The following is a 26,689-nucleotide window of genomic DNA, read 5'->3' as shown; positions in this document are numbered from 1 at the left end:
GTTCAATTATTCCACACTGCCTGCAGCTACAGGGGTCAGTAAAGGCTTGTTTTAAAGATAATTTACAGCATAAAGATTATGCAAATACTTGAATATTCCTAGCCAGAGGCCCCCCTTTAAGCATGACAGTATTTTAGGAAACAGGCACAACTAGGGTTGTGAGTTGAACAGTCAAAGTAAAGTATTGTATATTTAGATCTATATGAAAAATAAACTAGTTACATTTTTTTTTTTTTTTTACGATAAAACCAGCAGGCACGAATGGTGCAAAATAATAGGTTAGAGAACAAGAAAAACAAAATCCTTAAACAAGCCAAATGCCTAAACCTCTGGCAGCACTGTGCATGAAATCCTAATTAGGGCTTATATCTGTACAATTAGATAATACTGAGTGGGAAGATGCAAGATATCGTACTAATTAAATTTTGTGAAGACTTCTGATATCCTTCTAAAACAAGAAGACATTTATAACAGTGGCGATTACAAGTTCAGTGGCCTTGTCTAGTCTAAAGTAAATAGCTGGAGATGTTAGTCTAGAGGATAGCTTATTAGTAGAGCTAATTAGGATCGTATGATCATTAAACTTGTGTATAGTTTGTGTTTATCCCCATCATGCATTCAGCCGTATATTTACTGCACCCTATAGGGACCAAACAATGCTTTATGCAGAAGCTCAACTGCTTTAAAGTTAGTTGGCTTTCAACAGTTTATTGATTGGTAGCAGGTTATTATTGTAAGTTCAAAATGAATGTTCTGCCTTGTTTGTTTAAAGAGGTACTCTACACTAAGCATTATTTGCATCCAAACTGATCATGCAACAATAATATGTGAAAGTATCCTAGGTGTGGACACTCTTCCCCCCCTTAGCATGTCTTAGCTCAGCCTGTCTGGGTTAGAAACAAAATAAAAACTCAAATTTTGGAATCATAAGAATAGGATAAGTATTTCTCCTTATCCCATGAATAAGTCTAATCTATGACGAAACATGTCGGGGGCGTGGCTATGAGATGTGACGAGCAACGCTGAGAACCGCACTATAGGAAGGAGAGTTTGTTATTGCACGGCGCGCTACGGAGGGGGGTGAGAGAGACCGTGAGTCCTAGCATCAACACACCTCGGGTCCGCCGTGACCACTTGTTGTTTTGAGTGTATCCACTGAATTTGAAGTTGCTGTGAATTACATTGGTTTTACTGCTGGTTTATATCTTTTAAAATTTGAGTGTTTCCATTGAAGATTGTAGTGGTTTTAAATAAACGTGCCGTGCTGGTTTACGCTATGTGAGTTCTTCAAATTCTTTTACATGTGGAATGATTCTAAACACTGTGGAATTACTGCTTATTGGATCACTCTGGAATGTGGCTACTAAGCGTTTTTTGCCGTGCATGAGAGTGCTGGCAAAATTATTCGGTGAGTGAGATTCTTTTGGGAGTGGATTCACGTTTTACGTGGGTGAGGAGAAAGACACGTGGAGTTCAGCATTATCAAGATCACTGCACCATAGAAGATTTGTGTGAATATTTCTTTTGTCACAAATTAAATCACGTATTTTTTGTCACAAGATTTTTAAGGACTGATTTTTTCATGCTTCAATTTTTTTACATTTTTTTGCACTTTCAATTACTTATTTTGTGAATCACATTAATTGGGGATTTTTGGCCATCTAAAAATTATTTTGCTGTCACAGCTTTTTTCACTTGCACATAGGATGTATTTTTGCATGGTTTAATTAGAGTTGGTACACACCATTAAGCTTATGCATGAACTTGTACACTTATATGTCGATATTATTTGATGGAATTGCAGCACATGTGATTTCTAACACTAGGGATATGAGCGCCTCTTATTTGCTCTTATGTATCTAGGAGAAGGTTCGTTGGGTTAAAAGGATATATGAGATCAGATAATATTCATATTTCTCCTTATCCCATTTCTCCTTATACACTAAATTTGCCAAAAGTATTGGGATGCCTGCCTTGACACGTACATGTACTTTAATGGCATCCCAGTCTTAGTCCGTAGGGTTCAATATTGAGTTGGCCCACCCTTTGCAGCGATAACAGCTTCAGCTCTTCTAGGAAGGCTGTCCACAAGGTTTAGGAGTGTGTTTATAGGAATGTTTGACCATTCTTTCAGAAGAGCATTTGTGAGGTCAGGCACTGATGTTGGACGAGAAGGCCTGGCCCACAGTCTCCGCTCTAATTCATCCTAAAGGTGTTCTATCGGGTTGAGGTCAGGTCAGTCAAAGTTCTCCACCCCAAACTTGCTTATTCAAGCCATTAAAGTTCATGCGTGTAAAGGCAGGTGTCCCAATACTTTTGCAATATAATGTATTTTGTTCCAACCCAGATTTTTAGCTTTAACCTCTTCACTGGCAGGTCTGTAACAGACCTGATGGGGGGGGGGGGGTTTATACACACTCCAGGTAGCCACCAGGAGTGTATGTATATCTGACAAGCAGACTGCTGCTTATCAGATAAAAGTAGTCCAGGACCTTCGGATTGCTTTCAACCCTCCTGGTAACATGCACCCCCACTTTTGTCCCCTATTTGAAAATGAGAATATTTAATTAGGAGCTCCACCCAAAAGGGGAAGTTCCACTTTAAGTACTCCTCCCCTGCCACATTTGGCATGTAATTTTTTTGGGGGGAGAACGGGTTTTGACAGGTACCCCCTCCCACTTCCGCAAGAATCGCCTCTCCCCCTCCCTTCCTGCAGTCTTCTGGAACACGTCACAGGTTCCAGGAGACTAACAGACCGGTTAGGAAGCCCAGCGTGACTCGTGCATGCACAGTGGGCACTGGGTGTGAAGCCCCAAGTTATCACAGCCGGGTGCCCACAGTGAAATGCTGTTGCAGGGGAGGGAAGCCCGTGGGAAGGGACAGGTTGGGAGAGCACATCGCTGGATCTTGGGACAGGTGAGTGTGTTTATTCAAAGTCAGCAGCAACAGTTTTGGTAGCTTCTGACTTTTAATAAACACAAAATCGACTGGAGCTCCTCTTTAAGTAAAAATAAATTTAAATTTTTATTGTAAAAAATTTAAGTTACACTCAAGCATATAAGATACCCCTCCAAAAAAAATATGAGGCCCTCCATCCCCACATTTGAACACAAGCACACAAGGTGGGCGTGCCTGCGCATGAAAACATTGAATGCAAAACATGTTGCATATCAGCGTGCATGCCGGAGTGAGAGCAAAACTTCTAGCACCAGACCTCCTCCATAACGCTAAACTGATGACCTATAGGGAGCTTTTAAAGCCTCGCCTACAGAAAATATAGGGTACTGAAGTTTGTCGTAATTTCATAGGCACACGCAAATTGCAGGTTTGACGTGTTGGGTAGCTTTTTACTCGGTACAACCTCATCTTTTATATTTTTTACAAATTGTGTAATTTATTGCTTTTGTATGCCCTAAAATTAACTTTAGTGCATTTTCTACTGAAATTTTGTGTATACTAGGCCTTTGCGGTGTAACAAAAAAATTGGAACTACCACATCTAGAGAAGTAAGGTCCTCATCAGGACAGGAAGCCATGTCCTCACCTTACTAAAAATGTGTTCTTTGTTATGTGTCCCTGTTGACGAGATTTCTCCTCAATACCGCAGACCACAGCAAAAACCTGATAGAAGTTTTAACCCTTCTATGTGCCATTCAAATGAAAATTAAACATTTTGGCTGGAGTTGGGCCTTAAGAGGAACACAGTTAACAAATAATTCTGGGCATGTATATAATGAGTCCCACCAGATGCAGAATCTAAGGGAAATCTGTTCATAGCTCTTATTTAGAGATCTAAACAGCTTGCCATTAACAATCCCTTCTTTGAATTTAGAAATATAACGGAGCACCCTGGGGACTTTTGAAGCTAAACACACTGTATGGAGATCCCGAATTGCAGTTGTTTTTTTTTCCTTTGGTGGTGAATGCATCTGAAGTTATCTTCAAGTGTCCCAACAGTGTCCTAACTTCAGATGCATTCACCACCAAAGGAAAAAAGCAATAGCGTTACATACAGCAATTCAGCAACAGCGTTACATACAGCAGTTTCCTGTGTCATATGCGAGTCATATGGATACTAGGAACCCTTCTAAAGTTGAACATTATCCAACGTGGAGGTAGAGGTACACAGGTTTTTTTTTTGGTAGTGGCTGCAACAAAGTGAGGGGTGGGCAGCAAAGGTGACCATAAGTGGGATGTGCATGGGCTTTAAGGAGACTCTCACTTTGCCCTGAATGAGCATAATGGCATTACCATATCCTTCTCTTTGATCCCAGGATGAAGAGAGTTATGTTTACAGAACATAGGAGGCCCACAGGCACAGTACAGATAACCATTTTGTATAACAGAATAACACCAATATTAAGTGTTAGAGAAGTGGCATACTCAGTACTGGCTCAGCCTGTAAAATGATTGCCTTTACTATGCCTAAAGGGGTTGCTAGACTTTAGATTCCCCATCTGCTACTTACAAGGAGGAAGGCTGTTCAGTTAGTTTAACATATTAAAGTGTATCTAAACCCAAGAAAAAAGGCAATATATTGCAACATACAAATCCTCAGATGTGGTGGCTGTACTTGTTTTCTCTTTTTTTTTCAAGATTTTTTGCTTTATTTTCACCTGATGATCCTGCAAGTAACACATTTCCTGTTTGAGGTCAGCGGTCACCAACCAGTGGTCCATGGACCACTGATGGTCCACGAGACAATTTTGGTGGTCCCCAGGCGTTCTGCCACAAATCAACATTGTGGCAGATATATACCACCCAATGTTCTTTCCGGTGTTGTTCTCAATGCAGAGTATTGACTGTCAGCATGCATTGATTCCAGATGCCTCCTCAGTAGTTCCGGCTCCTGTGAACTCAGAGGGAGGCGCCGGGAGTAGTACAGAGAGCGTGAAGTGAAGAAGGTGGGGACTTCCAATTGCAGAGCTGATCACAGACTGTGGGAGGGAGCACAGAGCTTGAGCACATGGCTGGATAAGGAGGTGAGATCCAATGATGAGTTTGTATGATTCAGAGGTGTTATGTCGAGTGCAACGGGGGGGGGGGGGGGGGGCAGGGTTTGTGCAGCAAAGGTGACCATAAGTGGGTTTTAAAGAGACTGTCACTTTGCCCTAAATGAGCAAAATGACCAACCATTTACATATTCTACTCTTTTGATCCCAAGATGATGAGAGTTATGTTTACAGAACATAGGAAGTCCACAGGCACAGTACAGATAACCATTTTGTATAACAGGATAACACCAACATTAAGTGCTAAAAAAGCGGCAAACTCAGTACTGGCTCAGTACTGTAAAATTATTGCCCTAAAGGGGCTGCTAGACTTTAGATTCTCCATCTGCTACTTACAAGAAAGGCTGTTCAGTTATTTATTTTTATATTTATTTTTATATTAAAGTGTATCTAAACCCAAGAAAAATGTCAATATATTGCAACACACCAGTCCTCAGATGTGGTGGCTGTATTTCTTTTTCTTTTTTTTTTTCAGGATTTTCTTTTGCTTTATTTTCATCTGATGATCCTGCCAGTAACACACTTTAGTCCATACTTCTTTTTTAAGATTGGGGGGAGGCACACACAGGTGAAGTGGTGAAAGTAAGAGTGCTGGCATGATGGGTGGTGAGAGAAGGTGGGCTGCAGGCATGTTGGGTGATGAGAGAAGTGAGGCTGCAGGAACGATGGGTGGTGATAAAAGGGGGGCTGTAGGTGCAATAGGTACTGAGAAAAGGGTGGCTGCACGCTCAGTGAGAGAAAGGGGACAAAGTGAAGTTGGGGCACAAAGTGAAGTTGAGATGACTGCATGGTGGGTGCTGTGACAAGTAGGGTTGCAGGCAAAGTGGATGCCGAGAAAAGTAGGGTTGCAACTAACATGGGCATAGCTGATTATAAGGGACTGTCCCTGATTTGGAACAAAGTCCCTCTGCCCTCCTCATTTGAGTCTGATCTATATAGTTGTATATAAAATTTACTATTTATCTTTCAAAAAGTGTTATATAGTGCTAAACCCTTCATCCAATTTCTAAACGGCTGCCTTTGTAAATGTCAATAGCCAATATAAAGTAATAGTAGTGGTAAAAAATGCACTTGTGAATTTACTAATCTTTTTTTTTTTTTGTATAATTCTCCTTTACGGGGCGTGGCAGGAGTGTGTGTCCTATGCCGACATAGGTTTGCAAATAGGTGTCCCTTATTCCCATCTCAAAAAGTTGGGAGGTATGACCATGGGTGGTGGGTGAATGAAGAGGGTGTGGGCAACATGGGTGCTTAGAGAGGGTGCATGTGCACTGGATGGTGACAGACTAGGGAATACAAGTGTTGTGGGTATTAAAAGAAAGGGGGTGTAGGCATAGTAGGTATTACGAGTAGGGGAGCTACAGGTGCAGTGGTGGTGAGAGAGGAAGGTTGCAGTGCTCGTGGGTGGTGAAAGAATGAGGGGGTGATGCTACCTATATTCCTTTTCCGCGGTTGCACAACCATCCCTTACTCTAGACGCTGCCGTCTGGAGGATAACAGACTGCCTAATACCGCGTACACACGGCGGACTTTTCAACGGACTTTACGACGGACTTTCCGAATGAACAGACTTGCCTACACACGATCAACCAAAGTCCGACGGATTCGTACGTGATGACGTACGACCGGACTAAAACAAGGAAGTTCATAGCCAGTAGCCAATAGCTGCCCTAGCATTGGTTTTATCCGTCGAACTAGCATACAGACGAGCGGACTTTTCGACCTGACTCAAGTCCGTCGGATAGATTTGAAACATGTTTCATTTCTAGGTCCGTCAAACTTTTGAGAAAACAAAGTCCGCTGGAGCCCACACGCGATCGAATTGTCTGACGAAATCCGGTACGCCGGACCAAGTATGCTGTAAAGTCTGATCGTGTGTACACGGCATAAGACCTTTTGTGCTGCTACAGCCTGCTCTTGCTCCTACTCTCTGGGCCCTGACATTTTGCACAGTATAGTCAGGACTTGGAGCAGTGAGGAGATGGTACAGCAATCATCTCCCTTTGGGAGCAGTGGCTGGAGGAAGTCATGGCTTCATGATATGCATGTAGCAGAATTTTTTGGGGGCAGTGGGAAGCTGGGCACAGGCAGAAGCATAGCTGGGGGGGGGTGTGCTGTCACGTCCCTGGGCTGAGTATTGGGGCAGGCTGCTGTTTTGTGTAATGCCTATAGGCAGAAGGACAGGGCAGGTGTTTGTGCTGGCAGGAGGGTCTGAATAAAAAAAAAAAAACAAGACTGTACAATCATTTTAACTACTTGCTGACCGCCCTATAGCTACAAGACGGCAGCTCTGCACCAGATCACGTATATATGCCTGCAGGGAGAGCAGTGGGCCACTTCAAATGTGATTAATCAGCAGAAGCCGATCTGCGGGTGCTGGGCACTCAATGTCCACCAGCATCCACCGATCGTCGGGCAGAGACTCCGAACAGAGCTGTTACATTCTGACGGGGTGGGGGGAGACATTGATTTTGTTTTCCAGGGAATAAAATTAATCTCTTCCCCTAGTAAAAGCAGCACATACAGTACACAAAAACACTGGCTAGGTACACAGTTAACCCTTTGATCGCCCTAGATGTTTAACCCGTTCCCAACCAGGGTCATTAGTACAGTGACAATGAACATTTTTAGCACTGATCACTATATTAGTGTCACTGGTTCCCACAAAGTGTCAAAAGTGTAATTTAGGGTCTGTTTGTCCATCGCAATATCGCAGTCCCGCTATAAGTCACTCAACGAGTATAAAATAAATAAAAATTCCATAAATATATACCATAGTTTGTAGACACTATAACGTTTGCGTAAAGCAATCAATATACGCTTATTGAGATTTGTTTTACCAAAAACATGTAGCAGAATACATATTGGCCTAAATTTATGAAGAAATTAGATTTATTCAAAAATTTTAGAGGAAATGTTTTATAGCAGAAAGTAAAAAATATTGTTTTTTTTTTTTTTTTCAAATTTGTCGTTTTTTTTTTGTTTGTTTACAACGCAAAAAAACCCAAAACGGAGTGGTGATCAAATACCACCAAAAGAAAGCTCCATTTGTGGTGAAAAAATTACATACATTTTATTTGGGTACAGCGTTGCATGGCTGAGCACTTGTCAGCTAAAGTAATGCAGTGCCATATCATAAAAGTGGCCTGGTCATGAAGGGGGGGGGGGTAAATCTTCCAAAGGTCAAGTGGTTAAACTATATACAGTAAATATAGAAACTGACATGTAAAATTTTGTAGCGGTGTTGACCTATAATTAATGTTGTTGCTATTATATTAGTGATTAAGTGGTGGGGGTTCTAATTGTGTTTGTAATGTATTTTTGGTTTTTCAAAAAACTTCTTAGTTAGGGGTATATAGAAAGCATTATCAACTGCTGCGCAAGCGCATTTTTATATACATTACTGCTTTGAGGAAGTATTTTGAATAGTCATGGGCCATGTCACACAGAATTGCTATACGGGGGTAAACAGGGTATGGAAAATCTCACCTACTTCCATGTGTCGCCCACTTGCCAGTGGGATGAGCAGAACGTCACTCCCTCACTGGTGACTTACATTCTGCAGCTTTTATGTCAGCGAGGGAGCTACGCTCTGCCCATCCAGCTGGTGAGGATGTGACACACAGAGGTAAGTGTAGCGTGTCCGTTCTTAGCAGCAAGAGCCAAGTGCAGTAGTTCCTATCCTGGGGATTTCAGCACAGAGAAGCGATGACTGAAGACTGTAAGAAATGTTGCCTGCTCTTACGATTCTCAATTTTTGGTGTGATATGCAGATGGCAGTGTCAGAGTTCAGAATGCACAGCATAAATTCTTTGTGATGTGGTGGTGCAGACCGTTTTCGGAATTAACATGCAGCTGACAAATTTCCAGGAACTACATGATTATATTGAGTCAGCATGGATCAAAGTCCCTACAGAACATTTCCCGCACTTTGTGGAATCCATGCCATTAAGAGTTGACTATTCTTAAAGAGGAAGTAAACCCTGATGGGTTTTACTTCCTCTTTTGTTCCCTGCAAAGTAAAAGCATAATGGGCTAGTATGCATCGCATACTAGCCCACTATGTGCCACTTACCTACAAACAAAGCACGTGATGTCCTCGCTGGTGGGCGTGTCCATCTTCACCCCTCTTCCTTCCGGGGCCGTGGACTCCGGCTCTGGCACTGACCGAAGTGTGCACGGTAGCCGACAGTCATGGCATGGGCCCTGTAGAAACGGCACGATCGTGCCCCTTCTTCAGTGCGCATGTGCCGATGACGTTGGCACAAACGTACATGGTAAATATCTCCTAAACGGTGCAGGTTTAGGATATATTTCCAGTAACTACAGGTAAGCCTTATTCTAGGCTTACCTGTAGGTAAAAGTGGTATGTAAGGGTTTACAACCACTTTAAGGTAACTGACATTCCTGTTCCCCTGACAATGCACTCTGATGCGGAATGCTTTGGAAGCGGTTTGAACTTGTGACGTCATAAGCCCGCTGAGGAGGATTGCTGGAAAACATCTGTGTTTCTGCGCATACAATTTTCTTCTATTATGTGCCTAGCGATTTTTCTGTGGTTGATACAAATGGCCTGCCTGGGTTTGTTTACTGCTCAGCTTGATTGCTGGATGAGGACCACCACGGGGTATCTAGAGGCGCCTGATATGGCATATACTTGATTGATCTCTGTTACTGGAGATCGAAGCATCCGGTAAGAGGCTCATTTGTGGTGTTGTGGAGTGTTTCTTACACCATCATTCACGCTGCTATGGGTGAACCCAGGAACCTGCACATTTCATTAATATTTGGTGGATTGACTTTTATTTATTTATTTTTTTAATGTTTCTACTTGTAATTTATATTGGACTTTTGATTGGTCACATATATTTGATTTTTAGCACTTATCAAATCATTCAGTTGGCAGTGCACTTTATATGTAATCCATTTTGAACCTTTGAAATATTCACTTTCATTTGTTTTTTTAGCACTCATTTAATTATCTATCTGGCAGGTTACATGTTCTATTTGTATATATTATTAAGCCAATACCTGGTGCTCTACACCTTATCAACTGCCAATGAGTGTTAATTATTGGGGGTTTTAAAAGTAACAATTGTTTTAATGCCCAGTTCCCAACAAAACATTTTTTCTTCAGTTTTCATCAGAACTTCTCATATTTTGATTGCTTATGCTATCCTCTTTATGGAGACTGTCTCTTACTTTGTCTTAAATAGCTCAACTATCCCAAAGCCCCTCATATCATATACTGACCCCTATCCTTTTCCCCCACTGATCTCTTCAGCCCCCGAGAGTTAGGAAAGAAGCCCTGTGTAAGTTCTGAGTTGGTTTAGTTAGAGCAGGGTCCCACGTTACAGTGCTGTACCAATCATCAAGCACCAGTGCTGTTCAGACACAAGAGTAATGGGTATTGCTACTGTCAAACAGAGCAGTGAGTATGTACTCCCGAGGATGAGTTGTTAAAGAGAACCTGTTATTTTGTCCTACATGAGCAAAGTACAGGTTTGCTTTAACATTAGCCATATACAGCTCTTCATCCTTTCCTTTCATTACCTACATACAATTTTATATAAATGCTGAGGGAGGAGTAAAGGGGAATACTATGAAGGGTCGCTTGAGGCTGATGACATCACATCTGGTGGCACCCAGTAGCAGTCTTAGGGCTTTTGAATGTCTACACCAGTGATTCTCCATTGGGAAAGTTCAATTTTCCAGTGTGTTGATCTCTGTGCCCCACCACTCCCCCCCCCCCCCCCGAAATTCTAATTACTGTATTTATTGGCGTATAACACTCACTTTTTCACCATGAAAGTCGGGTGCAAATAGCGTGTGCGTGTTATACGCCAATACTTCAATTTCAGCTGCCTCGGAGGCAACGGGGGGGGGGGGGGGACAAGCGCCATCAGATTACATACAGTGAGAATCTCCTGTTTACTTGGCGGCCTCTGTAATAGGAAGTCAATAGATGGCAATGGCGAGGCTGCTGCATTTATGGCAATGGTGAGACTGCTGCATTGATGGCAATGGTGAGGCTGTATTGATGTGGACTAATAAGGCTGCATTGATGGCACTTGTGAGGCTGCAGGTGGGCATTAATCAGGCTGTATTGATGGCAATGGTGAGGCTGCAGATGGGCACTGACCCTTATTTTGCTTCAAAGTTCCTTATTTAAAATTTAAGTTTTTTCCTGAAACTTCCCTCTTAAAATGAATGTGCGTGTTATACGCCTGTGCGTGTTATATGCCGATAAATACGGTAGTTCCTCCATCAGAACACCACCCTCCCCTGGAGTGACGTGTGATCAAAGGAAGGAATCACTGAAAATGAAGGGGAATCATGGAAGTCGACACTTCCTGAAGTGTCTGTTTCCCAGCAGATTTTGGAGGACCAGTTTACAGCATAAGGGAGGATTTCGCTGGTATGTGCAACAGGAAAGGTGAGTATTAACTGTCTTCTTTTACAGGTATGCTTTTGCTAAATATCTTCCGTAGAGTAACAGAGTCGCTTTAAAAGTGGAGTGTGAGACCAACTTGCACTGACTGTGGCAGGCAAACGGGGATACAAATACAAAAAAATCCAGTGCACTCTACACATTGATCAGACCCAATTATAAAAGGTTGCTGTGAGGAAATGGCAGATTGCGCCGCCAAAACATACACTATATTCTCAAAAGTATTGGGACGCCTGCCTTTACACGCACATTAACTTTAATGGCATCCCGGTCTTAGTCCGTAGGGTTCAAAATTGAGTTGGCCCACCCTTTGCAGCTATAACAGCTTCAACTCTTCTGGGAAGGCTGTCCACAAGGTTTAGGAGTGTGTCTCTGGGAATGTTTGACTATTCTTCCAAAAGCGCATGGCACAGAGTCCTGACCTCAACCCGAAAGAACACCTTTGGGATGAATCAGAGCGGAGACTGCGAGCCAGGCCTTCTCATCTAACATCAATGTCTGACCTCACAAATGTGCTTCTGGAAGATTGGTCAAACATTCCTATTGACACACCCCTAAACCTTGTGGACAGCCTTCCCAGAAGAGTTGAAGCTGTTACAGCTGCAAAGGGTGGGCCAACCAAATATTGAACCCTACGGACTAAGAGTGGGACGCCAATAAAGTTCATGTGTGTGTAAAGGTAGGCGGATAAAAACTTTTGACAATATAGTGTATAGTGTATGTCCTAATCTAAGAAATCACCAGCAGACCATGTTCACACAAAAAAAAGGAAACTTTTTTTTTTTGGTCACCAAAAAATGAGACATTTTGAGGCTGCTAAGGACCTCTTCCTTAGATAGCCATGACCTTAGCGATCATGAAACTTCACTTTTTTGGAGATCATAAAAGTGTCCTCTTTTTTTTTTAACATGTTCTGCAGGTAATTTTTGGATACGTAAGTGGGGCTGGGAACATACTACTCTGTAAACAATACAAGAGTGGCCAACATTGTAATTACTGACATTCTTCTTAACTATTTAAAAACATTACAGAATATACTTCATTTTCAGAGAATGTATGGCAATTCTAAATCAAAATATGTTCTGCAAACAAGATAAGATTAAGCAAAATCACTACTCATAGGTTACTAAAAAAATTAAAATGTTGCTATAGGACATGCTGGGAACAGATATCACAGAGGTAATAAGCTTTGGGAAAAGGATTTTACAAGCCACAGAAAACAAATTGTCTCTTTTAAGTATAACTATTTCCTCTAATAGTCATGCGTAATATTTTTTGTGCACGTGTAGAAAAACTTTTAGAAAGGAAAAGTGTCTGTGGTTGCCATGGCAACTGACAACAGCAGCAGTCAAAATCTCATTGATGGTTGCCACAGATAACAAGGGTACTTTCCTTTATTGCAGTTTTTCTACGAGGCCTCTTTTAAACAGTGCACGCTTCAAAATAAATGAACAAATAAAATTGGGGGGAGCAAAATAAATCTGCAGGCTTCAGTGCAGTCACACTAAGACAAAAAAAAAAAAAAAAGAAGAAAAAAGAAACAAACAGCTTTAATTTGTGTCAGGCAGAAAAGGCCTTTACCTGGACCCTAGGAACAAAAGGCGGAGTTCTTCTATTAAGGCTTTGGCTCTGGTAAGCAAAATAAAAAGAAAAAAAAAAAGCAACAAAACAAAAAAAAAAGACAACAAGCTGAAATTAAAACAAATTCAAAATAAAACACAAGTATTCAAATAAACATTAACAGCAACAAAGTTCACATCAAAAGCACAAATTTCTGGCAAACATACTGATGTAACAAATTGCTGACTGACTGCAAACCACTGACGACTTAACATTTCAGCATTAATAAATAAAAATGATCAGCTAGAGATTTTTTTTTACATTTCAGTTAATTGTAGTAAACCTTTTAAAGAAGAAAAAGATTTCATACCACTACACAACTTACAAATAAAAGAGAAAATCAGAATCAGGCGGTGCAGAAAAATGAGCACTACCCTTCTTTTTGTTATAATCTTTTACAGAAATTATGCCATAAGGTTTTTTTACCATAATGCATTTTCTCCAATTAAAAAATATTCTGTGACCAGGATCCTCATTATTGGGTGTTTGTCAGGGCTGGGCTACTGCTATTTACTAGTAACTCTTTTCTTTCAGTGCACAGAGGCTGCTTAGCTGTCGGTTAATTACCAGCCACTCTTGGTTTCCACACTGACTCACCATTACCATCACTGTTACCATTACCTGCCTCATTAGTCCAGCCTACAGCTGACTCCTTTTGGCTATTTAAACAACTTTGCTCATTCCCTCTGTGCCCTTGGGTGGTCAACATCTCCTGGGTGCTCCTGTGCATGACTTGGCCTGGTTGACTTCTCTTCTGATTCCTACTCCTACTGATTTTTGGCTCCTGGCAACGCTGACTTCTGGTTTTCTGATCCTGGCTCGTCTGATTACCTGCTCTGGCTTCCAAACCCTGGCTTCTGCTTTTGACTACGTTCCTGAAATGTGTTATTTTTGCTATTACATTAAAGGTGAGATTGTAACTGCACTTTTTTTGTCTCAGCTCGGTTAATGGTTCCTGACAGTGTGTCAACTGTATGTATAAATAATTCATTTTTGAATATCATAAATTACATAAAATTATTACACCTATTTTATTTTGCTAACAGAAATGTACCAATGTCTGTGTCACAAAAAGGCAAATATCTCCCTATTTTTGGGTGACCATAAATGCCAAGACTTGTCTGCAAGTCAAACGTCTACACATTTCTTTCTCATTGGCTTTCTGAAGGATGCTGTACAGTAGAGATGAGTTTGGGCATCCGCCAAACTCATTTGAAGCTGAATTCCAAATTTGCGCTCTTTTTTTACTCCAACAAGCTGTGAGCCGGATCAGTCCACCCCACCTCTTTGTTTACGTGTGCTGCAGAACAGGAACGACTGGGCTGCAGCTCATTGGTGTAAAAAAAAGAGCAGGAGTTTGGCTAGAGATGAATTCAGAGGATGCCCAAGCTCATCTCTACTATACGGTAATGTAGAGTATGCATTGTGACATGGAAGGCCAAAAGGTGTTACTCATAACTAAGCCACACTGTTACGGCTAGACCAGAATTATGAGATCTTCCTGCCGTAGACTCAAATAAGGGCTAGCCAAAGCATTCTACCATACACCAAGTAAAAAAGAAAAATAAGCATAAAAAAAGTTTGGAACAGTTCTTCAAAGTAACATTGAATGCGCGTCTTAATTTTTACCAGCTTGGCAAAATATGGTAGCTGACATATCCAATCAGATTCAGCAACATTACATTATCATTAAAAGGCAATGTCCATTAAAAACTTCCTTTGGTTTTGGGTGAACAGTGATGGAAATATGCGTTGTTTAAAGTTATACTTACCTTTGCACCCCAAGATTTACTTGCAGTACAGTGAAATCATGTGCTCAGTCATCCCTGGCCAATTACTGCTTCCTCTATTATATCCTAGTGTCAGAGGCCTAAGCTTAGAAATAAACTATCCTGTGTAAAGGTAGTCAGGCACACAACTAACCAACACACCACATGCTAATAAAAGCTGGCAGATATCTCTGCTTTCTCAGGAGAATGAACTGCTGATTCCAGACAGAAAGTTAAAGTGGAGCTCCACCCAAAAGGGAGAGCTCCGCCTGTTTGCTTCCTTCCCCCCCTCCGCTGCCACATTTGGCCCCTTTTGGGGGGGAGGGGGAAGCGGGTATCTGTTTTTGACAGGTACCTGTCCCCAATTTTAGGAGACCTCGCTGCAGCATGGTCCCTCAGAAGTGTGGCGTATAACACTCACCTTTTCACCATGAAAATCGGGTGCAAATAGCATGTGCGTGTTATACGCAATTTTAGCTGCCTCGGAGGGGACAGGGAGGGGGGCAGGATGAGCGCCATCAGATTACATACAGTGAGAATCTCCTGTTTACTCTGTAATAGGAAGTCCCGTCTCCTGATCCACCATTGGACCACTGTTCTGTCTATCATAGGAGATTCTCACTGTATTTAATCTATCGGCGCTCGTCCCGCTCCCCTCCCTGTCCCCTCTAGGCTGCAGATGGGCAATGATCAGGCTGCACTGATGGCAATGGTGAGGCTGCTGCATTGATGGCAATGGTGAGGCTGCTGCATTGAGGCAATGGTGAGGCTGCTGCATTGATGGCAATGGTGAGGCTGCATTGATGTGGACTGATGAGGCTGCATTGATGGCACTTGTGAGGCTGCAGATGGGCATTGATCAGGCTGCATTGATGGCAATGGTGAGGCTGCAGATGGGCACTGACCCTTATTTTGCTTCAAAGTCTCTAATTTAAAATTAAATTTTTTTTCCCTGAAACTTCCCTCTTAAAATGAATGTGCGTGTTATATGCCTGTGCGTGTTATACGCCGATAAATACGGTAATTGGATCCTGTCTAAATTGTCCCTAGTATGTATGAATGTGAATTAGGGACCTTAGAGTGTAAGCTCCTTGAGGGTAGGGACTGATGTGAATGTACAATGTATATGTAAAAGCGCTGCGTAAATTGACAGCGCTATATAAGTACTGTGGCACTTTCAAATTGCTAAACTTTTGTAACTTTCCTCTGGATCATGTATGTTCTCCTACTTAGTGGGAGTTCATAGAAGCTGTGGTACATTAGTTGAGCGAACCAGAAAATGTGCTATCACAAAGGAGCTGGCTAGCGATCTCAGGTAAAGCTTGGGAGTGTCCACCAGAAAAAGAAAGTGGAGGGAGATGGGAGAGCCTTTAAAGTGTAGTAAATAGTTTACTATGAGGGCTCTTAAAAAAAAAAAAAAAAAAAAAAGAAGAAGAAAAGAGATTCCATAGTGGGGAGAACAAATGATAATACAAAAATAATAATATACAGCTGTTGTGGTTCTGGAAAAACATGCCACCTTCTGAGTGCGTGGGCAGTGAAAGCCCATCTCCACACAGTGAAGAGGAGGTTGCTCTCTAAGCCTGAGGCGTTCCCTTTTTGGGTCCTCTCTGGGATTCTCAGGCGGGTGCAAGGAGTTGGTTGTGTGCACACAACTAACTAGTGGGAGATCATACATTTTCTAGGTCTAATATGGTGGTGTGCCATCTTCACCATCCATGACACAGCCAAGATATAGTGGCAGCGCTCAGCAAGAATGCTTAGCGGTAGCCTTTTAAGCAGTTCTGGAATATCTACTTTGTATAAAGTATGTTGATATGTTATGCATTCAGTTCTATCAGCGGCCCCAGTTAATATTACTGCTATGTCTTGATATCTTAGTCATACAGAACGGCTTCTGCAGACTGCAGAATCAACTACTACCACTCTTGCATCCCCCTCTGTGATGTTAAGCAGTGGTGACTACACTGTCATTTCTATTTGTCAGTAAAATCTCAGGTGTGACAGTATTTGAAGAAACATTTGAAGAAGAAATACTTTCAATTACATGCAAATAAATGCTCGATCATATATATCAGTTGTGTTAAAAATAATAGCAGTCCAACATTACTAACCAGATCAATTACCGTCCTTGGTAAAAAATATATTTCTACATAGCAAATAATTTACTAGTGAGTGTAGTAGAGTAATAGAAAACCAACAGACCCAACATTCATGACATCCATGCTGCTGATTCTGTGTAAGTGAATCATTAATTGAAAGGGGCGTGTTCAAAATAATAGCAGTGTGGAGTTCAATTAGTGAGGTCATTCAGTCTGTAAAAAAAAAACAGGTGGCCCTTATTTAAGGACAAAGGCAGCAAATGTTTTACATGCTGGGTATAGTGCATTTCTCCCTGAAAATCTGAGTAAAATGGGTTGTTCCAGACATTGTTCAGAAGAACAGCATACTTTGATTAATAAGTTGGTTGGAGAGGGGAAAAATATAGTTTGCAGAAACTGATAGGCTGCTCAGCTAAAATGACCCTAAATGCTTTAAAATGGCAACCAAAACTAGTAAGACGTGGAAGAAAATAGAAAACTACCATTCAAATGGATTGAAGAACAGCCAAAATGGCAAAGACTCAGCCAATGATCAACTCCAGTGTGATCAAAGAAGGTCTAAAGTTACCTGTGAGTACGGTAACAATTAGAAGACGCCAATTTGAAGCCAAGCTATCGACAAGAAGCCCCCACAAAGTTCCACTGAAAAAGCGACATGTGCTGAAGAATTTTCAATTGACCAAAGAACACATTGACTGGCCTAAAGAGAAATGGCGCAACATTTGGTGGACTGATCAAAGCAAGATTGTTCTTTTTGGATCTAGGGTCTGCAGACAGTTTTTCAGACAACCCCCAAACACTGAATTCAAGCCATAGTACAATATGAAGACAGTGAAGCATGTTGGCCCAAGCATCATGATATAGGGATGTTTCCCATACTATGGTGTTGGGCCCTATTTATCGCATACCAGGGATCATGGATCAGTTTGAATACATCAAAATACTTGAAGAGGTCATGTTGCCTTATGCCAAAGAGGAAACGCTCTTGAAATGGATGCTTCAACAAGAAAACGACCCCAAACATATCAGTAAGCAAGCAGCATCTTGGTTCCAGACCAACAAGATTAACGTTATGGAGTGGCCAGCCCAATTCCCGGACCTTAATCCAATAGAAAACTTGTGGGGTGACATAAAAAATGCTATAAAACCAAAAAATGCAGAGGAATTGTGGAATGTAGTGCAATCGTCCTGGGCTGGAATACCTGTTCACAGGTTCCGGAAGTTGGTTGCCTCCATGCAACACAGATGTGAAGCAGTTCTCAGAAACAGTGGTTATACAACTAAATATTTGTACGGTGATTCACAGGAAAGCTAAATCTTCAAGCATTTTTGAGTTTGAGTTTGTAAAGAAAAATGCAGACACTACAATATTTTGGGGAAAAGCCTAATATTCTTTTTTCTTCACTTTCTGAAAAGTAATAACAAATTTGAAACATTTTTCTTCATGTTTTGATTTGGAATAGACTGTGCATTGTTCCCAATGCATTTGCGTGTTTTGAAATAAAAGTGATTATAACGATTTTGAGTTTTACTCACTTTTTAACCACACTGCTATTATTTTTAACACAACTGTATATATCTATATATCTATGTAAAAAAAAAGTCTTAGACATTTGTGAAAATTTGCTGTTAAGTGAGGATGCTTTCAAAAATAAGGAAAATATCAATCAATATCTTTATCAATTAACCTACAAAATGCATAAAGAGAAAAAAACAAGATGAAATCAATATTTAGTGAATAAATATTGCAAGCCAGACTGATGGGTTATCATGACACCACATCCCTTATATAGATATAGAAGAAAATATATATATTGGTGGGATTTTAAAGGTGCCAAACAATTTAACTAACATATGTCTTTAAACATAACATTTTATTATACAATTCTGTATTAAAACATACGTGAATTTAATATTAGGGCCTCATTCACACCAGCATACATCCATTTGGAGGCCATGTTTTGCCCACATGGGATACACAGGTGTTCTGGGCATCAGCATGCAGGGAGTCCATTTCATGACAACTGGAATGCAGTACAAACGTTTGTTCATTTTTCTAATTATTAGTTGATCAAATCAATATTTGTTTTCCACCGCTGTGACAAGAAAACTCGAAGGAGGAGGTTTGAATTTTTTTCTCAAACAAATTTCTAATAGTGTACTTTATGTGGTTTTCATTCAGTAAAGTCCATTCATTCCAAAATCAAATGTTAAAACCAAGCAAAATCTTTCGAACAACAAACTAATGTTCTGATAGTTTTCGCACAAATGTTCCTAAGACTTTTCCTATGAATTTTCTTTCAAAATTCTATCCATCTATGGCCAGCTTTACTGTATCCACAATGTCTCTCATAGGCAGAAATTACAAGAAACGCAGGTGGTTTCTATCCAATCTCTTCTGCACAAGCACAAAGAAACGGGCACTTCTGAGGACCAAAAACACTGTGCTCAACCAAGAAAATTTGTGCGGCAGATGAAAGACACATTGGGGTTGATTTACTAAAACTGGAGAGTGCAAAATCTGGTGGAGCTGTGCATAGAAGCCAATCAGCTTCCAGGTTTTATTGCCAAAGCTTAAAGTGATTGTAAAGGTGATTTTTTTTGTAAATAACAAACATGTTATACTTACCTGCTCTCTGCAATGGTTTGGCACAGAGCAGCCATGATCCTCTTCTTTTTGGGTCCCTTGATGGTGGCCCTGGCTCCTTGCTGTGTGCCCCCAATAGCAAGCCTTTTGCAATGGGGTCACTCAAGAGGGCTTGCTCCTGTAAATGGAAATTATCCATTTACACACAGAGCATGGCTTGTCCCTGCCCTCCCCCCCACTTTCTCTTCATTGGCTCACTGGCTGTGACTGACAGCAGCTGGAGCCAATGACTTCCACTGCTGTGTGAGCCAATGGGGAAAGAGAGACCCGGGAGAGCCGTTGCACTCATGCACCTCACTAGATCGAGATGGGGCTCAGGTAGGTATAAGGGGAGCTGCACCCAGAAGGTTTTTTTACCTTAATGTATAGAATGCATCAAAGTAAAAAAAAACTACAACCTTTAGAACCTCTTTAATTGAACAAGCTGAAGTTAGAGACTACCATGAGCAGCTACACAACATTTTGCACTCTCAAGTTTTAGTTAATCAACCCCATTATGCTGACTTCCCTTCACAATCGGAAAATGTCCATCAAGTGCATTTGAAAAAGAGGGCAAAGTCTCTGGAAATGCATTATGCACACCCCCTCTCCCAACATCCACCAGGCATTTTGACAGCTGTCACCCTTGTGTGCAGCCTAGAATGCTGGCTCCCTGTCATCCTCGGTGTCTGTTTGCTCAGTGATGCCTACAGCTTCACACTGATCACAGCTGCTTGGTCTCAGGTGTTCCCTATCCATGCTGTGTCATGCTAACTTCAATGGAAGTGTGCTGCTTATTTTAATAAAGTGTTTTTATTTGGTACACACCTCAGCTTCCTGCTTTTCCTTTTCTTCTACATTGAGGTGATCCTACCCAGATCTTATGCAGGAGCTGCAGAGGTTCCAGTCTCGGTCCCTTCTCCTGTTCAGCCATCCATCCGATTGCCTCATCCATTCCTCTACCCTATTGATGGTCTCCAGATACAGATAAAAGTTCCAATGGACCAAGGAACTTTTGCACTTCTCCTAGGAGTGCTGTATATACTGTGTACTTGTACACTCTTTGTATTTTCTAAATCCACAAAAGAACTGTGGTCTGTTTTCCTAGATGTCTGGAACAACCTACATGCCAAATTCCTTTAAAAACTGCTTGCAAGTGTACCTGGAAGAATTGATGCTGTTTTAATGGACCAAATATCGACTGCATTCAGTTTGTTTTTCTGCTTATGCAGGTGTTTAATTGATATTCATTGCATTTGTTTGAAAGCATCCTCAGCATATACAGCATTTTTTCACAACTACCTGATACTTTAGTACAATATAAATTCAGTATACACACACACACACACAATTTAGTTTTTTTACATGTACCTGTATTCCTTTTCAACCTTGAATGCACTTGATACATTTAGCACAGTAGTAGCTAGTGAAATATTAGTGCTCTACATTAATGAATGACAGTGATGGACTATCTTAATTTACAATGAGATAAGGGGAACCTTAATGAGGATATTTTTAATTTCTCAGACTTCCTAATGGGTGAATAATCTGTGTGGTGGGGATATTACCCTGCTGTTAAATAGTAAAGGTGCAGTAAGTTGGTACTGCATATATGGCTATGCTGTAATGTATATTCTCTGATAGTTTTACCAGATGGGTCTTCAATATATCAAACTTTGTACACTCAAGCTCAGATATTACTATTGGGAAAGGGATGATTTCAGCATTAGTCAGATTATACGCCTGCCAATTCAATGTCCTTCACAGATCATGGCTAGAAAGTGAGCACAATAGGCCACAATGGGACAAGTGCAGGGCAAAAAACACATCCTGTAGCTCACCCTAAAGGAACTTGTCATGAGAAAACTATATAGACTTCCATTAATAACCACTTCATAAAAACAGAAGCTGCCTTCTAGTCACGTGGATTCTCCGGCTGTAATTATTTCTAAATTGCTGAATCAGAACAAACATTCAGACAAATGTACACCTGATCTACATACGTGTTCCAGATCATGCAATTGAAAAAAGTAACATAGCCAGAGGATGTACATGACAGCCAAGCAACTAGGATTTTCCAAAGAAGGTCAGTAAACTTCACATTCCTCCTCTATAATTCTATCCCACTCTGCTACAGAAATAATGCTCTTTTTCTCTTTTTGTTTGGTTATTTACTATTACTATTTTTCATTGTAGATGCTTCACCCCCTTTCCTCCCTCTTCACCTAGGCCAGTGGTTTTCAAACTGTGGCCTGGTGGCCAAATGTGGCCCTTTTCTTGCTTTGATCCGGTCCTTGGAGCACTATTCCATCCACTGACATAAACAATTGAGCACAATTGGGCGAGTTCCGAGGGTGGTGATAAATGGGGAGTACTTGGAATGGCGGGTAGTGGGGTCCCCTAGGGTTCTATGCTGGGACCAATCCTATTTAATTTGTTCATAAACGAGCTGGAGGATGGGATAAACAGTTCAATCTCTGTATTTGAAAACAATACTAAGCTAAGCAGGGCAATAACTTCTCCGCAGGATGTGGAAACCTTGCTAAAAAATCTGAACAAATTAATGGGGTGGGTAACTACATGGCAAATGAGGTTTAATGTGGAAAAATGTAAAATAATGCATTTGGGTGGCAAAAATATGAATGCAATCTATACACTGGGGGGAGAACCTCTGGGGGAATCTAGGATGGAAAAGGACCTGGGGGTCCTAGTAGATGATAGGCTCAGCAATGGCATGCAATGCCAATCTGCTGCTAACAAAGCAAACAGAATATTGGCATGCATTAAAAAGGGGATCAACTCCAGAGATAAAACGATTCTCCCGCTCTACAAGACTCTGGTCCGGCCGCACCTAGAGTATGCTGTCCAGTTCTGGGCACCAGTCCTCAGGAAGGATGTACTGGAAATGGAGCGAGTACAAAGAAGGGCAACTAAGCTAATAAAGGGCCTAAGAAATATTAGTTATGAGGAAAGGTTGCGAGCACTGAACTTATTCTCTCTGGAGAAGAGACGCTTGAGAGGGGATATGATTTCAATTTTTCAATACCGTACTGGTGACCCCACAATAGGGATAAAACTTTTTCGCGGAAGGGAGTTTAACAAGACACGTGGCCACTCATTAAAATTAGAAGAAAAGAGGTTTAACCTTAAACTATGTAGAGGGTTACTGGAAGAGCGGCAACGATGTGGAATATCCTTCCACAGGCGGTGGTCTCAGCGGGGAGAATCGATAGTTTCAAAAAACAATTAGATGGGCACCTGAATGACTGCAACATACAGGGATATACAATGTAATACTGACATATAATCACACACATAGGTTGGACTTGATGGATTTGTGTCTTTTTTCAACCTCACCTACTGTGTAACTATATGTCCTCTCACTGGCACCAACAATAGGGCACAATTCCTCCCAATGAAACCAACAGTGGGGCACAATTCCTCCCAATGAAACCAACCAAGGGGCACAATTCTTCCCTCTGACACCAACAGTGGGGCACTATTTCTTCCACTGACACCAACAATTGCGCATATGTCTTTCCAGTAACACCAATGAGTGGGCAAAATTTCTCCTGATGACACCACAGATGGGTCACTATTCCTACACCAACAATGGGGCATTGTTTACTCTCACTGACACTAGGACATTTTCTATTCCCACTGGCCTCAGTCTGCCCCCTCACAGTCTGAAGGACAACATACTGGCCCTTTGTTTAGAAAGTCTGGAGACCCCTGGCGTAGGCGAATGATATGCAGTGCCCCTGGTACCTCCTGGGATATGTGGGAGCACTGCACGTCAATCCATTCATTAAAGGAGGGGGGGGCCTAGCTGCGCCTCATTGCCTCATTGGGGGGTGGTGCCTGAACCCGGAATAGGCTCCAGCCTCCTGATGATGTCACGGGAAACAATGGCAGTGCAGCCCTGAGAGGTGGCTACAGAGAAGTGGATCTCCGCAGGACAAAGCTGGACCTGCTGGGTGGTGAAACTGTGCACAACCCAGAATCAGGTAAGCAGGGAATACAAATAAATAAAGTAATAGGGAAAGGTGGCATTCCTCTTTGGAGGTTAGATGTGAAAAGTTCCACAGTTTCACAATCTAATATTCCATATGAAATAACTATGAAGCCTTAAGTGGACCCAAGTAGGACAAACCAAATAGTTCACCAAAATGGTGGCCCTACCAGCCGCACATACTTACCTTTCTTTGCACTCCCCTCATCCCTCTATTCAGCCATCAAAACAGTGGAGAGTTGGCCCTGTGTAGGCTTTATAGAGCTTTCATAGAAATTAGGAATCTCTTTCTACCTACATGTGAAAGCACAGGGCCAATTGCCAATCACCTGGAATGGCCCAGGTCCCTATATGAAGGGTATGCTCAGAAAGATTTTCAGGCCTTATAACAAAATGCTCAGTATAACTAACTAGGAAGCGCTACTAAGGATGGCCTTATACAACTAAATATCAAATACAAGCTTCTCAGCACTCAAGCCAGCAAAGTCTAAGGAGTTCTTATATCTAATATTTTCACATTCGAGGAGGCCATTATTAGGTTTCTGCTGAACAGTACTGAGTGTGTAAGACTTTCAGACTTTTTGAATAAGGCTGTGCAAAAGGCAGCAACCAATAGCAACACTTCTAATGTCATCCTTTGACCATTCTGAGTAGAGTTAACAGTCATAGTAACTGCTACGAGTAAGTACACTTTGCTAATCCATACAACCGTTTGTCATTAAGGTGGGAAATAATAATCATACAAATATTGTCACTGAAACTTCTTATATGACACTGCAAATTCTGATAGCAACTGCAGATACACTGAAGTGCTAAATGCATAGGGAAAATATGCAAATTGCCCCAGTATAATTCACAAGTTTAAACTTAAAAATTAGGCCAATGGAGTTTTACCTTAAGCATAATTCCATTCAATATAGTTTCAGCTTAATTAGTTGGTATAATGAACACTAATGAACACACTAGTGCTTTATATTAAACATACATGCTATTATTATATATATATATATATATATATATTTTTTTTTTTTTTATTCTATCTTTTCATGTGACAACACTGAAGAAATGACACTTTGCTACAATGTAAAGTAGTGAGTGTACAGCTTGTATAACAGTGTAAATTTGCTGTCCCCTCAAAATAACTCAACACACAGACATTAAAGTGTTTGTTAACCCCCCCAAAAATACAGATATTGGTCCCTTAAAGCAAACAGTGCTTGTGCTGTGTAATCTGTCCCCCTCTAAACTGTAAAAAAAACCCTCCCTGAATCTGCCACTTCCTGTATGCCCTTTCTGTGTTGACCACGAAAACCAGGGCTGCTGAGCCCTGACCACTGTGGTCAGAGTACGTCCCTGAATCATACGCTGCTGCCCTCTCAGCTCTCCTCTCCCCCCTCCCTTCTTCTTGCCTGTCAGTTCTCTCTCTATGTCTGTCTCCGCAAAACCCCACAAGCTGCTGTACTTGAAAGAAAAAAAACATAAAATTGTCACTGCCAGCCCCTCCATTAGAGGCTGGCATAGCACACTATGCAAGTTGTTTTAAAAAACAAGCATTCTAAATACAGATTTTGAGCTGTCTTCAGGCCGGTCACGTGATTAGCGGCCGCTTTACAGCTACGAGACAGAGCTTCTGAGGGAGGAGACGAGTGGCCACGTGATCTCCCCGGCTGACTTCAGAGGGAGATCATGGCTCCTCCCGCAGAAGCCATCCATCGGAGATGTGAAGCAGCCGCGAGTCATGTGACTGGCCTAAAGACAGCTCAAACTCGGTATTTACAACGCTCGTTTTTTAAAACAACTGACATAGTGTGCTATTCCAGGCTCTAATAGAGGGGCTGGTATAGTCTTATATAAATGGGTTCACAAAGACTTTAATGTCTAAACTGCTGACAACAAAAGTGAGTACACCCGTAAGTGAAAATGTCCAAATTGGGCCCAAAGTGTCAATATTTTGTGTGGCCACCATTATTTTCCAGCACTGCCTTAACCCTCTTGGGCATGGAGTTCACCTGAGCTTCACAGATTGCCACTGGAGTCCTCTTCCACTCCTCCATGAACTGTATCTCCCCAGTGCTGGCAGCACTCATGCAGCCCCAGGCCATGACATTCCCACCACCATGCTTGACTGTAGGCAAGACACACTTGTCTTTGTACTCCTCACCTGGTTGCCACCACACACACTTGACACCATCTGAACCAAATAAGTTCATCTTGGTCTCATCAGACCACAGGATATGGTTCCAGTAATCCATGTTTTTAGTCTGCTTGTCTTCAGCAAACTATTTGCGGGCTTTCTTGTGCATCATTTTTAGAAGAGGCTTCCTTCTGGGATGACAGTCATGCAGACCAATTTGATGCAGTGTGTGGCGTATGGTCTGACCACTGACAGGCTGACCCCCCACCCCTTCAACCTCTGAAGCAATATGTCTATTTTCCAAAGACAAACTCTGGATATGACGCTGAGCACGTGCACTTAACTTCTTTGGTCGACCATGGCGAGGCCTGTTCTGAGTGGAACCTGTCCTGTTAAAGTGCTGAATGCTCAGTTTCAGGGTCTTGGCAATCGTCTTATAGCCTAGGCCATCTTTATGTAGAGCGACAATTATTTTTTTCAGATCCTCAGAGAGTTCTTTGCCATGAGGTGCCACGTTGAACTTTCAGTGACCAGTATGAGAGAGTGAGAATGATAACACCAAATTTAACACACCTGCTCTCCATTCACACCTGAGACCTTGTAACACTAACGAGTCACATGACACCGGGGAGGGAAAATTTCTTTCTAGGGAAAAATAGCTAATTGGGCCCAATTTGGACATTTTCACTTAGGGGTGTACTCACTCTTGTTGGCAGTAGTTTAGACATTAATGGCTGTGTTTGAGTTTTTTGAGGGGACAGCAAATTTACACTGTTATACAAGCTGTACATTCATGTTGTCACATGAAAAGATATAAAAGAATATTTACAAAAATTATATATATATATATGACCTGTTATTAAAAGGTCTACAGCGTTCCTAAACTTTTTACACACAGATCTAATTCATGAAGTAAGCCACACTCACAACTCTGCCCCCAAATTCCTGCTTCATTACACAGAGA

General features: G+C 41.5%; 1 protein-coding gene across 49 annotated transcripts in view; it reads right to left on the bottom strand.

The window, feature by feature from the left end:
* Positions 1–26,689, bottom strand: part of RIMS2 (regulating synaptic membrane exocytosis 2) — a 911,223-nt gene that overhangs the window by 334,859 nt on the left and 549,675 nt on the right. For 33 of the 49 annotated variants that reach the window (XM_073632100.1, XM_073632110.1, XM_073632087.1 and 30 more), the window contains one exon: positions 13,044–13,091. The exons of the other annotated variants lie outside the window; for them this stretch is intronic. In XM_073632100.1, coding sequence (XP_073488201.1) covers positions 13,044–13,091 — 48 coding nt within the window. The remainder of the gene's footprint in view (positions 1–13,043; positions 13,092–26,689) is intronic. 49 annotated transcript variants of the gene reach the window in all.

The sequence above is a fragment of the Aquarana catesbeiana genome, linkage group LG05, assembly GCF_042186555.1.
Source record: "Aquarana catesbeiana isolate 2022-GZ linkage group LG05, ASM4218655v1, whole genome shotgun sequence".
Taxonomy (NCBI): domain Eukaryota; kingdom Metazoa; phylum Chordata; class Amphibia; order Anura; family Ranidae; genus Aquarana; species Aquarana catesbeiana.
The sequence above is the reverse complement of the archived record's forward strand: the minus strand, read 5'-3'. Positions and strand labels throughout refer to the sequence as shown.